Source organism: Neodiprion fabricii, chromosome 5 (assembly GCF_021155785.1).
Source record: "Neodiprion fabricii isolate iyNeoFabr1 chromosome 5, iyNeoFabr1.1, whole genome shotgun sequence".
Taxonomy (NCBI): Eukaryota; Metazoa; Arthropoda; class Insecta; order Hymenoptera; family Diprionidae; genus Neodiprion; species Neodiprion fabricii.
In genome coordinates, this window is record NC_060243.1 from 2,353,748 (window position 1) to 2,370,097 (window position 16,350).

The 16,350-nt window shown below is 36.9% G+C and overlaps 1 protein-coding gene across 13 annotated transcripts in view; it reads left to right on the forward strand.

Moving 5' to 3' along the window:
• Positions 1-16,350, forward strand: part of LOC124184055 (RNA binding protein fox-1 homolog 2-like) — a 123,090-nt gene that overhangs the window by 61,895 nt on the left and 44,845 nt on the right. For all 13 annotated transcript variants that reach the window (XM_046573417.1, XM_046573422.1, XM_046573426.1 and 10 more), the window contains exons 3-5: positions 2,505-2,792; positions 5,746-6,018; positions 8,438-8,491. In XM_046573417.1, the coding sequence (XP_046429373.1) occupies positions 2,508-2,792; positions 5,746-6,018; positions 8,438-8,491 (612 nt within the window). In that variant the 5' untranslated portion in view covers positions 2,505-2,507. The remainder of the gene's footprint in view (positions 1-2,504; positions 2,793-5,745; positions 6,019-8,437; positions 8,492-16,350) is intronic.

Consider the following 16,350-nt stretch of genomic DNA (forward strand, 5'->3'; position numbering starts at 1 on the left):
CGGGCCGCGTGCATGTCATGGCGGATAAGGATATGGAGAAGGAGAAGGCGAAGGCCTGCGTGCATCGAATTATGCATCGGATGTCTGTCTGTTTCGTAGGGTTCAAACACACTCGTCGCGCAGGGTTCAAGTCCGATTTTGTGTGAGGCCGCGACGGTTTTTTTACCCACAACGAAGGTCTGTCTCTTCTTTTGTAACACGTTACGCAGTGGGAGAAATTTTTTGTTTTCTAACTAGACAAAATTCGGTAAAACAGTTAACGGTAAAAAAAATAACAGTGTTCGAATATTGTTGGAATTAGGAAAAACGAGGCACGCTTAACCGTTTTACGCTATCGTCGAACCTTTTTTGATCATTGAAACGCAAAATCAGTTTTCATTTTCTACCTGGAACTGTATTTTTCGATTCTGGTAAAGAATGAAAATAGTTGACCGGAACTAAAAATTTCTCTCGGTGTATTGTATGGATATTGTATGTCTATTCAGCGAGTGAAACGGTCGATCATCCCCTCGGGGTTTATACCTTCGATATCGTAACTTATACCACCACCACCACCACCACCACCACTACTTCTACTACTATTGCTACCGCTACGCGTGTATAGGTATACATAGGTATATTAATACTTAGGCACAGAGGAAAGCACGCAGCAGCACGCCGTTTAATATTTGAGATCAATATGTAAGGTTGCTCGGCGCCGTTGTCGGAAAGGCGGGGCTCCTCTTCTCTCACCTTCCATCCTTATCCCCCGTTGCCTTAGCTTTAGTAAATATAATATAAACACGGGAAAACATGTATAAAGGAGAAAATTTTATTTCGTAGAATTTGAAAAATTTGGAAAATCAAAGTGTAGAAAGGTCAGGACGTGGAACAGAAAAATTTAGAATCTTTATACGATTCTGTACCGTTTGGCGTTCTACGTTCTCCGACCTTTCCGATCTCTTACTTTTCCATGCTTCGAGTTTCGACAATTTGTTTTTTTCTTTTTTTATTTCAATACCGTACAACAAGTTTTCGATTTTTTTGTCATCATTCTACATTTCAACCCCGCACAATTCCATCCCCTGTATTTTTACCTCTTCGTTCCTCAAACTGTGTATAAAAATTGGTGCAGGGAGAAAAAAAAATCTAGTTTCTTACTCTTCTAAGCGATACCTAGTTTCTCGTCTTGTGATTCTGCAGAGTTTCCTTTGTTGTTCTTGTTGTTTTTGTGATCGTTGTTGTTCGTCTATAGATAGAATGAAAATTTCTCTCCCTTCACGTTGACGTCGCGACGCGTGCAGGATCGTCGAGCGAAAAGCACCCGGCGTAGTTCGTTCCGTTCCGTTCCGTTCCGTTCCGTTCTCTCCCTTCTCGTTCTCAAAATAGATATTGTAAAGGCGTTGGGCTGGTAGAGCAACCGGCCTGTTTCATGAATCTATGTACGTACGTACGCCGCCGAAGTACCTACAACCTACATATGCATACGCATACATGTCTTCACGCGTGTACGCACACACACACACACATATATATATATATATATAATATAACACGTAACGTTCAACTTACCCTTATGCGCGCACACACACACACACACACACATATGCATGCAAACATACGCGTACATACTTCCCGTGAGTCAGACGGCGACGGTTTAAAAGCCGATGGTTGATTTTCCATGCAGCAGAATTCCGCAATATTTTATATCCTTTTTGTTTCTTCTTTTTTTTTTTTTTTTGTTTTATACAATTTTTTTTTTGCGAAGTTACCGAGACCGATGAACAAACGTGTTTAGCTTATACGTATATACGGTACAGGGTTTTAATAATTTGCATGAATTAATTGCAGGGTAGTTTGATCTGTTTTTAAAGAATCGTTGAAAACAGGTTGAGACGAAAAAAGGGGGAAAAAAAAAGAAAAAAAAACAACAACGCATCCTTCGCACGAGAAATGTTTTGTGGTTGATTTTTGTGTTGACAAATTTTTCGAACAAGATGTGAATTTTTGATCTACCCCCTTGCGTACCCCTTTTTTTTTTTAGTCTTCTTCTCATACCTTTCTTTCCAAAGTTGAAACAATTCGAGTATAGTATCAATATATACTGTGATTATTGTAATATAACTAAACTAATTCTTCGTTTCGGCAATTCACATGTAACCTAACAACAATGTATCACAAGATCAGAAATTCAAGATTTGAATATAATTAAGATCGATAAGAGAGGGAGACTGGACTGAGGAAAATTTGACCTATATATAATAAATGTATAATATAAAAAAATAACAAATATAGTAATATATAAAAAATGAGCTATAAAACTAATTTGGTGAAAAATGAAAATAGTTGAGGACTGACAACGAGCGGTAACCGGATCTAAGAATTTCTCTCAGTGTGGCTATTTTGTCTGTAGAAGAAAAGGGGGGAAAAAAAAATGAAAATGATAATGAAAATGAAAATAGAAAGCAAGCAGCAACGTCGATGTTGAACGACAAGCCTAACGATTCGTGATTTTCGTGTTTCAGCACATGGTGCAGACAGGCATGGCTGCGCCTTACGGTGGGGGTGTATTTCCCCCGGCTGTAAACGGCGTCGGTGGCGTCGTCGGCGCCGCGGGAACCGCCGGGGATGTAAAACCCCAGCCACCCGTCACGATTAAGGAGGATCCGAGCGGAGCCCCCCAGCAACCGCCGCCTGGGGCCCAGCAGGGGGCCCCGCAACCCGGGGCCCCGCATCAAGCCGCCCCTGGGGCTCCGACGGTCGCAAGTTTCAGTCCACCTCCACCGCCGAACGGCGTCGATCAGCAGGCGATGGTGAGGAAATATTTTTTACAATTAGTAAAATATCGACGACGAAGAGATGACGATTCTTTGAAACGCGGTTGTACAACCTCGACGACGAGAATCAAGTTGGCGGTAACGTCACCGTAACGACGACTGTTTGGAAAAAAACAATCTTTGCTTCGTATCTTTTTATCAAATGATCGTTTGAAATTTCGTTAACCACGATAAGAAAGAAAAAAAAAAAAACAGAAAAAAAAAAAAAAAAGAAAACGGGTCATATTTTGAAGCAAAACCAAATCCTTGAAAATCATTCGATAACTTTAATCCTCGTTTACATCGCGGAGATGAATCGTTGTACGTAAATCGTTCCGATCGTTTGAAGATTGGTAGATATAAATTGTAGGAAAGTAGATAATAGTAAAAAAGTTCTCGTGCGAAGTTAACCGAAACGATAAACTTGGCGATAAGATGAATAAGAAAACAATCTTACGAGCTTTGTAAATTGAATTGCATAACGTGGAATTAGAATTAGAAGTAGTCATTTTATAGTGAAACGTCTCTGGTCGTTTTCCGTAAATTTTTCAACTTCTGATTCTAATTCTAATTCTACGTTATGCAAAAGATTTCATTGTCATTATTGCAATTGTTCACGGAAGTTTAACGTTTCGTTGATTTCATGCGAGAATTTTGTAACGTTGTTTCAGGGCTGAATAAAACGTCGGGACGAAAGTAATCGCGTCTGATTCATTCTTACACACCGTAGAAGTTAGTTCAGACTCAATACAAACACCCTGTATAGAGAGAGAGAGAGAGATAGATATGTGTGTGCGGAGTGTATATATATATATATATACGAGGTATGAACAACGACATAATTGATCGTAAAGAAGTAACTCGTTAAATATTTACGAGACTCTAATGATTTTTTAAACACTTTCCACGCAATGCCTCCGGAAGTAACGCTGCTCGTGCATACGCAGACACTGGAAGACTTTTTTTTGTCTTTGTAGGGAAAAAAAGAAAAAAAAACAGAAGCGTAAAGCTTATCTTCCCCTATGTGGAGTACAAGAGTAAAGTTAAGATAACCACTTTTGCACACTGTGTGTATTAGCGATGTAACGAATGTTCGGATTCGCAAAAATATGTGTGATTGTCGCTGATACTTCGTATTTTGTTTGTACAAAATTTTAGTAATCATGTGAAATAAGTAAAAAAAAACATCAGTTCGACGATGAAGTTTTATTATAAATGTTTGTTACGGTTGAAGGCGCGCGTTGCGTTTAAGAGTCGCAAGCTGCTCGCGTGTTTCGTAATTGTTGGGTTACCTACACTGAGGAAAAATTACATTTGTTACGGTAACTAGAAGAATTCAGCAAAACAGATATCGTTTATTTTTTTTTTTTTTTTTGTGCAAATTACCTACCCCGTATCTGATGCGGATAGCTCGACCCTACCGATTTTTCTTATTTGTCCTTCGGACTTTGGTGCGACCTTCTAAAGTTGTTTCGAAAATGTCGGTACCTATGTATATAAGCGTTTGGGAGAGCGTCGCGATTCTGCTAATTTGCATTCAATGCCCGTTGAACCTCTTTGTCTGTCAGTGTGTCTGTGTGTGTGTGTGTGCGTGTACGTGCTTAGGTAATTTGTAGGGGAATTTGGGGAAGCGACCCTCGTTGACGATTCTCGTCTCTTCGTTCGGAAGGACAAACGTCGATTTTGAAGAGCGGCTGTCGCTTCTTCGTTCAGAGGAAATTAAACTACGGTGGAGATTTATTACAGTACCCTGTACCTGTTGTACGAGTGTTGGTGTGTGTGTGTGTGTGTGTGTAGGGGGGGGGGGGGGGGGGGGGGGGATTGATCAGGTTGGGGAATGAAAATAATTAATCGGTGCCAAGTGGGATTTCTCTTACCGAGTTTCCGTAGCGTTCAGGCAATGTGTATAAGAAGGCATCCTAATCACCTGCCATTTGAACTTGTAATCTTGGGATAATTGAATTTAGAACGCCCTTCTTTAATCTACGACGTTTTACTTCCGTCCTCTTTTGCTAAGCGTATGTCACGTGTGTGTATATATATATATATATATTATATATACATATTAGGGTGGTTCAGTAAAAAAAAAAAACAATTTTAAATGTATTTTTTTCGTCGCTGCTTCTTCATAAAACTGTTACTTACAGTGAAAAACTCAACGTCGATTTCGCGTGGAAATATCGACGAGAACCAAAATGATTGAAAAATTTAATCTTCTCTGAATTTATCACGATGATTTTTGATACTTCAAATTTTTTCCGTTTTAAGTCAGGATAACATCGAAAATATGCAAAATTGAAGAAAATATCCGGAGACGCTTTTTTGTACTAAACATTGTTGCCTGTAAAAGAGGACTTTTGGTATTTTTCATTTTTCTACCAATGAGATTTAATTATTTGGCGCATTCGCGGTTGATTTTCAAGAGATTCTCCCGGTATATATGTGTGCATACCCATGACGTATTTGAAACGGTTTTACAAAGTTATTCTGGGTGTAACTTCCCTTCTCGACGTTTGGCTGTATAAATAGTAAAAGCTGGATAGGGATGAGGAGAGACACGCGTGCGAGAGATTCACTCGCGATGTAACGGATACGTAAGCACTCTGAGAAAAAGAGAAGAGAAGATAAGCTTTTAGCTTGGTGTTAATAATTTAGAAGAATTCTCTTTCGGTTGTGGTTAAAATTTCACGAGTCATATCACATTAATCTCGTCCAGAGCTATACCTTTTTTTTTTTTTTTTATAAGAACGATCAAAAGTAACCTACCAACGCTAAAAATGAGACGTTATTATCGCACCGGTAATTTTAATGCCTGTCGTAATAACGTTGTTATTAATAACATAATAATAATTTTGATCGACAAGGTACAATTGTAGAAAAAAGTATATTATAAAAAGACATATCGTATCGTTCTTTTGGCATACCTTCTTTTCTTTTCTTCCGATCACAGTCGGAGGTGTTTCAGGCGGCGGTGGCGGCGGCAGCTGCGGCGGCGGTCGCGGGGGGCGGAGGGGCCCAACCACAGTCCCAAAATCAGGGACCCGGCGGCGAGGGAAATCCCGAGGGTAACGTCGAGGCTGCGAGTTTGGTGCCGGTAACGTCGGGCGCAACGACGCCGGCAACTGTGACGCCCGGTGCCGACCTCAAGGGACAACCTAAACGGCTACACGTCAGCAACATACCGTTCAGATTCAGAGATCCGGATCTAAGGGCGATGTTTGGGGTGAGGTTTCGTACACTTACGTCGCGTAACATGGACGCGTCGCCTACGTGTGCGTGAACATTAGGGTCGTCCTTAAAAGGTCTTAAAATCGACTCTACGTAATTGAATAATAATGTCGTAATTTTTTCAGATTTTTATCTCGAACTGTAACCAGAGCTCTAAGAAGGGTGGAGTTCACATTCAACGATTTCAGGGGCACATCAAATGTACCCAACGGATTTAGAGGAAATTTGGTCCAGGGCGGTTTTTTGAGTCGCTAATTACGAATCTGAACTCAAAATTTGAAAATTCGGAACGGCGGATCCGATATGGCGAACAAAAACCTCGAGAGTCAGCTGATATTGCTATATCGGATCCGCCATTTTGAATTTTGTAATTTCGAGTTCAGATTCATAATCATGGACCTCGAAAACCCACGAGTACCGAGTTCTATCGAAATCAAATGAATTTTTGAATTTCGCTCCGCTGTATCGGATCCGCCATTTTGAATTTTGTAAATTCGAGTTCAGATTCATAATCATGGACCTCGAAAACCCCCGAGTACCGATTTCTATCGAAATCAAATGACTTTTTGGATTTCGCCCCGCCGTATCGGATCCGCCATTTTGAATTTTGTAAATTCGAGTTCAGATTCATAATCATGGACCTCGAAAACCCCCGAGTACCGATTTCTATCGAAATGAAATGAATTTTTGAATTTCGCTCCGCCGTATCGGATCCGCCATTTTGAATTTTGTAAATTCGAGTTCAGATTCATAATCATGGACCTCGAAAACCCCCGAGTACCGATTTCTATCGAAATCAAATGACTTTTTGGATTTCGCCCCGCCGTATCGGATCCGCCATTTTGAATTTTGTAATTTCGAGTTCGGATTCGTAATCGGCAACCTCGAAAACCCCTGAGTACCGAGTTCTACCGAAATCAAATGAATTTTTGAATTTCGCTCCGCCATATTGGAACCGCCATTTTGAATTTTGTAATTTCGAGTTCAGATTCATAATCATGGACCTCGAAAACCCACGAGTACCGAGTTCTATCGAAATCAAATGAATTTTTGAATTTCGCTCCGCCATATTAGAACCTCCATTTTGAATTTTGTAATTTCGAGTTCAGATTCGTAATCGGCAACCTCGACAACCCCCGAGTACCGATTTCTATCGAAATCAAATGAATTTTCGAATTTCGCTCCGCCGTATCGGATCCGCCATTTTGAATTTTGTAATTTCGATTTCGGATTCGTAATCGGCAACCCAAGTAAAACCCTCCTGTACCAAATTTCATCTAAATCCGTTGGGTAGGTTTGATGTACCCCTGAAAGCGTTGAAAGGAATCAACCCTCTTTGAGGCACAGGTTGAAGTTGAGATAAAAATCTGAAGAAATTAGGGAGTTATTTTTGAATCATCTGGAGTCGATTTGTGGGGTTAGTGGATTGAAATTCAATAATGACCTCAAGGACCACCCTACTGCACATATTTTATTCTATTATCAAATTGTTATATTATTGAATTTGAAAAACAAAAATTACCGTTCATATACCTATCATGTATTTATTAAAAATTAGTGTAGGATATTAAACCATCCGGTCGAGGTGTTAATTCATTCTTGAAACTTGGTGTACACCCGCCGCGATATGTTACAAAGTCGCTTGTAATGATTGAAATCCCGGAAACATTTGAAATCTCTTGTAATCATTTAAAATCCTTGAAATCCTCGGAATATTATTGTAATCTTTTGAATTATTTAAAATCACTGAAATCTTTTGCAATCATTCGAATTCCTTGAAATCATTGAAATTCCCGGAATCTTTTGTAATACATATTCAAGTAAATATGTGCTTGTCAAAAATTATAAAGAGGTTGATATTATACATTTTGTCACTATCTCTTTATGTTTTTTTTTTTTTTTCTCTTCACTTTATCGTACTTCTCAAACATTCTATTTCAAACCGAACGTACCTTACAATAATCTCTCAAGTTTACGGGGGCTAAATTGATTGGTAAAGAAAATCGGTCATTATTCTCGCGGATAAGTTCGTTCATTCAATTTGATAATAATTATCGGAGGAGGAAGAATAAAGTAAACGGAGATAAAAAGAAGAAGTCGAAGTCGAACTCGAGAGCTAGAAGAGATGAAATTATATCTTTGTTCGCCTTTCGCTCCCGGGTTAAGGAACGAAAAAAAGAAAAGAAATCACTCTCAACGGTGGCTCTATTGTGCCGTCATATAATTCGCAAGAATGATCTTTGCGCGATATCTTTCTCTCGTGCAATTAATAGAATTGATATTATATATACATGTAGATAAAGTTCATTGTTTGTGCGTATCGCATGGAATAGAGTATTTTACTCATGTTAAATCATTAGTGAATCAAATACGTATAAAATTGACTTGACGGAACGCTGATATCTTTGTTTCAGCAATTCGGACCGATCCTCGACGTAGAGATTATTTTCAACGAACGCGGAAGCAAGGTAAGATACTCTCGATATTATTCCTCGCCTATACTCGGCTATGTCCAACTATATTGTATATACATATCCATATATCCATACGATATTGAACACACATTTAATAATACCGATACTGGTTGAAGTTATATACCGATTGACAGAATCGAACAACAAAACACAACGACGTATGATCAATTAACACTTAACACGTCCCAGGCTGAGCCAGTCGCATTTTATGTAATATACAATTAAACATATATATATATATATGTATATATATATATATATATACTTACGATGTTTGCATATTGTATAAAATTTTTCCTCTTGCATTTTAATCGCTAAACGGACGCTAATTTTTCTATTTTATTTTTTTCTCCCTCGTTTTTGGTGTAACACGCTGCAGTAATAATTCGCTTCGCTTTGTTCGTTACTTATTGTTCCTATTATTTTTTTTCTTTCTTTTTTTTTTATCTTTCGTTACTTATACTGTTATTACAATACCTGTAATATATCATAACACTGAAAACGTTACGCGGTGTTTAGAAATCACTATTAATTTATTACGCACTTGTTTCTTATTTCTATTCTTCCTATTATTATTATTATTATTATTATTGTTATTATTACAACTCTTGTACGATTACAATATTTATTGATTTATTTATTTATTTATTTATTTATTTTAAGGTTTCTTTGCTCGCTGTTCTTTTCGTATCTTTTTTTCTTTTGTTTGTTTGTTTTTTTTTCTTCAATTTTTCACCGCTTTGCCATGTATAAATTGTAATCTACGGCTGAAGCGATGAATAAATTTAACACAAGTATGCTGTAATTCTATCATTTCTTTTTTTTTTTTTGCCTTGTAATCGTGTCATTTCTTCAAACCGAACGAAAAGAAGGGGAGAAAAAAAACAATAACAATAACAATAATTTAGAATTTCTCTTCATTATTGTTGTTATTGTTGTTGTTTATCTCGTTGCTGTTCTTGTTCTTGTTGTTGTTGTTATTATTATTATTGTTATTGTTATTATTGTTGTTGTTGTTATTATTATTATTATTATTATTACTACTACAGCAACGGAGAGACGCGATGACCTACCGGGCGTAGATTTGTAAATAGTTTTATTACATAACGCAATCAACGACGATTCAATCTGCCGTTCGTACGTTCGATTCAACGACGACTCGTGTATTAGGTAGAATTTAATTTGCTAGCCAATTATTCAGGACCTAGCGAAGATAATAAAGCGAATTTTTTTTTCTTTACGCGTTCCAATCTCGAGGATATATCGAGACTTGAAACGCGACTTTTCGTGCACAATGTTGTTGTACATCATCGACAGCGGACGTAGAAATTTTAATCATTATCGCTTAAGAACAGGGATGAAAATAGGTTTTGCAATCGAGACGCGAAATCGCGCGAGTTTCATCGATTCGCGCGCCCCGGTTTCGTATAATTTGTACTGGCGAGGCTCTGGGACAAGAGGACGGGTTTTTTTTTTTTTTGAAATTTTTTTTTTTTTTTTTTTTTTCATGTGTATACATATATCAATCAATATACAGTACTGGATTATTTATCTTGTTATGTACAAAATAATTGTAATTGTCAATATGCGAATTTAGAACATGGAATTCGGAGGAATTTTCAAGCTAATTTAAGAAATAACACGGAAACGCGTGTTACACGTTTTTATTGTTGTAACACGACGCAAGGAAATTCGAGAAAATAATTACGGACACGCGAAAAAGGCGAATGATGAGGGATTCCATGTTGAAAATTTGCGACGGACGCTTTTCTATTTTACAGGAAACAAAAACGCAGCGACGGTAACGACAAAAAAATTTTGTTCGATAATGCCGAACGTCGTTCTTTTATTTTTACTGTTTTCAATTTCAATTTGTTTATTTCTACGGAAATTCAACAGACACATTACAACGTGTATCACTTTCGAGGTGTAAACATAAAATCTTGGATGGAAAGTTTCTTTTTTTTTTATCTCATCCCTCCCGCGTCTCGGCGGCAAAATATGCAAAATAACGAATCTTCGGGACAATTTCATCTGTTTTTGATGAAATTGTTTTGCGTGTTTTATTTTATTTTATTTTTATTTTTTTTTCCTCTCCCTTTTTCGTATTTTCACGAATACCGCAGACAGAGATTTTTCTTACGTCTTACTGCCGTCTCTTACGAAATTTTCTTTCCGTTGGTTGGAAAAACAGAAAGAAGCCAATTTCGTCGTTACCGTCGTTGAAGTTACACGTAGTTGGTAATCGTTTACAGAAATGATTTATCATAAAATATATACAATATATACATATACTTGTGTTATTCGTATATGTATGTTACATATATATTATATAAATTATGTATCATGTAGTGTCCATTCAAAAACTAACGACGTTCTTATCTTCATTAGTACGCAACGCTTAGGCATACATTTATATTATCATACACACTTACGTCCATGTATATAAATATGATGCTTGTGTCGAGTTTTGAGGGGCGGCGGGGCGGGGGGAGGGGGGGCGTAGAATAAAATGAATCGTCTATACATAGATGTACGTGTATATTGTAAATGTATGTACGCGTAAAAAGTCACCAACTTTCCAGCTGTCTACACTCTAAATACACACACACACACACACACACACACACACGCACACACACCTTCGTAATTTAAACAAGCTATTGCATAATGATGATTTTTGAAAATGACTTGCGAACGCCGTGTATATAATTAATTAGAAAAAACGAATGATTGTTACGAAAAATTATTTGACACACTTTGTGTGAAACGGAAATTTTGTCGATAGTTCGTTTGGAAAAGTATTCGTTTACACTGAGAGAAATTTTTATTTCCGGTTATCGGTCAGTACTTGACTATTTTTTTATTTTTTACCGCGATCGAAAAATATAGTTCTAGGTGGAAAATGAAAATTAGTTTTATAGACGTTACCGGAAGTTCTAGTATCCGTTACTTGTTCTTTCTCATCGCGATCGCTGTCGCTGTATTTTCTTGCAACTGTTGCGAAAATTTAACGCTCGTGCAACGACAAATTGACGATAAAGCCTCGTTTGATTAAAAAAGTAGAGTAAACCTCGGAAACTGATTTTGCGTTGCAACAAGCAAAAAAGGATCGACGATAGCGCAAAATTGTTAGGCGTGCCTCGTTTTTCCTAATTCCAACAATATTCAAACACGTTTTTTTTTTTTTTTAACGATACCCGTTTTACTCAATTTTTTTCTGTTACTTTAACAAATGAAATTTTTCTCAGTCCACGTCTACGCTTTCGCTGTATAATTCTTACGTCACATTTGCATATAGCATATACACAAACACTCGCGTACGAGAATATACGTACGTGTTCTATACGGAAAACTTTACGGTAGTACACGAATACGCAGAGAGACATACAGATACAGATGCATACGCATAGGTAAATTACATACATATATGATGTATTATAATGAATGACCGAAAGCTTCGTCAATGTAAATGGAATGTGGCATCTATTTTTGAATTCGCTACAGCAGCATTTTGTGGCATCTCTAACGTTTGTTTCAAAAACTGTACGAATCGATTTAACGTTGAAATGCAAATCAGGTTATATGCGTAGATGCGTTACGATACACGACGATGATTTATCCTTTCGTCAGAATTTGAGATTTACGGTTTTTTCACACTACCGATGTTATTGTATATAAATATATATATATTTTGTTTAATTTATTTTTTCATACATATCGATGATTTGTGTTATTATAACCAATGGAATTTCTCTTTCTTTCTTTTTTCTTTCAATCCCCCCCACCCCCCTCTTCATACATACATTATGACATATTATTATTACCGCAGCGATCGTAGTTTGTTTTTTAGTCAGGCTATTGCATTTTTCTATACTCTACATATATTGTTATATTTACATATCACATGCCTTAAATGTATTTTACATCGTACATAGTTATGTAATATCATAGCCTTCCGCATTCTAGTTTTTTTTTTTTTTTCCCTTTTCTTTTGTCTTACTTTTTCTCTCTTCCAATTCTGCCATTGGTTATACGATATTGATAATATGAGATTTTGTTGTTTAATTCAAAGTTAACCGTAAACTGTAGATTCATTTCACGAACGATCTATTTAAGCATTGCTAACGCTGTTGTCAAACTTTTATTAATGTAACATTCTTGGTAATATGACGATATTGTTATTATTGTTTGTTTTTTTTATTTTTTTATTTTACTCTGCTTTGTCCGGAAAAGTTATCGATGCGCTGTCCATTTGAATTTGATGAAACTTTTTCAAACTGTCATCCTTCTTGTGAGAAATTTTAATTTTTCAAACTATTGAAAATCGAGAACGAAATCCTGCAACGAGAAGAAAATTATTTCGCACAAACACGAATGAAGACAAGTCACTATTCACTCATACAAACATAATTACAGGTTATTTATTGTACATACAACGAGCTCGAAACATGTAAGAATTGTTATAGGGATAAATAATAACGAATCGCGATGGATTAGTTTTTTGATTTTTCAAATTCTGCAATCATTTTTACACCGTTCTTTTATAACGCGGTTTTTTCTCGCAATTGTTTTTATTTTTAGAACAACGGTTACTCTTTCTATAATTAGAGAAAATCACACATAATATCATACACGTATACATCGTTGAGTAGTAGCTGCTGTGCTATCGTGTTGCCGTATATATTATAATATTATGTATAATAAATGCTACCGCTGTTGTTCTCCCTTCGCATTGAAATATTGCATTCTCAGTATTATTAACACATTCGCATATAGCGTAATTTCGTATTTCACGATCGTAGTAAAATTTTTAGTATAAATATCAGAATTAAGAAAGAAAGAAAGAAAGAAAGAAAGAAAGAAAGAAGAAAGAACATACCAAATAGCAATTGTTAGTATCCTTCCCTTCAATAACTGCTTAGTTTGCATATGTAGGTATCATTACATACGTACGATAATCTGTCTTTCAACTTTTATATGTTATCTTATTGTTATACTTGCCGAGAAAGTATCCGTTGATTTCCTTAATAATTTCGAACAATATCTCTAGCCTCTGTTGTATTATTGCGATTAGGCACACGCATTATTATAGGTATAATATATATATTATATACGTATATATATTATGCACGCACACGCAGACGCACACGCAACACTTGCAATCGCTGAAATCCCGGTCGGTGCTTTCTAACGTAAGCCTTGATACCTAGTCGAAGAAGTCACGTGAAAGAAAGAAAATTAGACAAAAAACGAGTATCGTACAAAGAAAAGAAAATTATACATACATATATATATGTGTATATTGCGTACAAGTTTACGATTATGACAATTTGCAGATTCTCGTAATCGTCTGTGCGTCATCGGTAACAGAATCATCCGTCGTCTGCTATTGTTCAACCCTCTTCCAACTTCAAATGATCTTTGTTACTTCGTATGATCCCGGAAAAACCTCCGAGTATAGTAAATTTCGGTCGGAATCGTCGAATTTTGATAGTTTTATCGATTTTACAACCGCCATATTCGATCCGCCATCTTGGATTTAAATATTGTAAAATTCCGAATTCAGATTCATAATCAGCGATCACAAAAACCTCGCGAGTAACAGAATTCAGGACAAAATATTGTGTTGAAATATGTGGGACTGAAACGGTTGATGCGCATGCGCTAGAATTCGACAGCAGTTGTTTTCCCAGGGTGACCAATCGTCATGGATTTTTTCGACGAATCGTCGCCGTGTATGTAACCTGAAAAATTTTCACAACTCTCGGTGTTGAACGCATGTGACATTTTTTTCGGTTAATTTCACGACGGTTGGTCAGCCTGGCAAAACAACTGTTCTCGAATCGCAGCGTATGCGTATTAAACCGTAACAAATGACGAACGATTCTGTCGATGGATAAAATCACTCTGTTTTAAAGTATAAATAATTCATTTTACACGTGGTGAAAACGATTATCGTTTATATACGTATATATGTATGTGTAAAAAAGATTGATACAGTTATTTTTGTATATCACATACATACCGGGAGAATCTGTTGAAAGTTGAAAACGAACCGCGCACGCGCGAGTTTTATCGGCTGTTCGCGCAGGCTGGCCAACCCGAGTTTTCGGTCGTCAAACTCTTTCCGCCGGCGACGCGGTTCCTACGAATTTTCGAGGTTAGGATCTCGAAGAATCGAGACGGCGACTCGGAAAGGTTTCGGAAGCATTTGTCGTCGGGGCGGAAAGTCGATTCTTCGAAGAACGGTCGGAACTCGACGCTTGCGCTCTTTGAAAATTCAAACGCAGACATTTTGCGTAGGTTGGCCCGCCTGCGTCGCGGACGAGAATATCGCCGCGGGAACGTTTCGCCGACCAATCAGATTCGATTATTCGGCGCACGCGCGGTTCGTTTTCAAGTTTCAAGAGATTCTCCCGGCATAATAGGTCGCACTTCGTTGTTTCTTGATTTGTTATTCGTACACACACGTGTATGGTATATGTGTGTAATATCATGTGAATTGAATATCGGATGCACGATGACTCGAATCAATTATTACCTATATCTACATTATATGCAACTGGCAACTCGCAATTGTAGAATATTATTAGGTATATTATACACACATATAGGTATAATATACATATAAATCGCTATTATATCACGTTATTATGAACAAAAATTACACTCGCACAAAGACATTTTCAGTTATATAATCTATGCATATTTCACATGACTTCAAGGGGTTTAAAATATAATTGGATCGTTTTCTGTTTCGCTGTTTTCTGGTTTAAAAGCAAACAAAAAAACATAATGAAACAATAATCTAGTCAAACAACTGAGTTAGGATACGATGAAGAAATTATTATTCAAATATTTTTAACAATAAATAGAAGATTGTTAATTGAATAATGTTACCTTTTTCTTTTTTAACGGTTCAAACGGTTCACGCACTTCAGTTTTGTGCTTTTGGTGCAGCAGCTGCGGTTTATACCTCTTGCAGAGAGAAAGAGAGAATTGCTTTCGTCAAGATCCGTTAAGTGTACTGGAATTCGTTCCAGCTGTATATTATCACGTGTTTTTTACGATTGCTCAATTGACCGTGACTTTTGCCTGATCGTACCGAATATAACCTATTATACGTTGCACGTCATCAATATACGTAACACTACGTATGTACGTTATACGTATAATCGGTAAAACAGAGTAGCCACACACAAGGAAACAATAGAAAGTCTAGAATTGTCGGGAGATTTTTAATTTGGTAGTGAAAGGAAAGTTAAAATATAGCAGTTTTCTATCATGGGAATTGGAAATGATTTTTTGATGTAACAAGTTCACTTTTTTACCTAGAGAAAAGAAATTGGCTTAAGCTTGCGTTTTTTCTACCTTGTTGTAATTTTCTTAAATTCGAAGTTGCAGTTTTGAGTCGGGCGTAGAGTTAACAAGCCGAACTATTTAGGTTTTAGTAAGTTACCGTAACTGGGAAAATGGGGGAAACTGGGTTTTAGGTTTTGAAAACCTGGAAATGTGATGAAATTTTTTTTTTCCCAAAACTTTGTGGCCACCCTGTATAATGTATATTTTAGCGAAACGTGCGTTGTTTTTTTTTCTTTTCCTGTTGTTTTTTGTTGCCTCATTTACTTACCGAATGTAGGCTAATTGTAAGACACGTGAAAAAATGCAGGCAGGCAACTGCTGCAACTCTGACGGATTATTATCGTTATACATGTACAGTTGACGCTTCACGCTCTCGCGTTATTAAACCGCGATGGCGTGAGATCGCGATCTATAATTGTAACAAGGAAGTATAATTATAATGTGGATATCAGTTTTTATCGTAGAGAAACACACACACACACACAGAG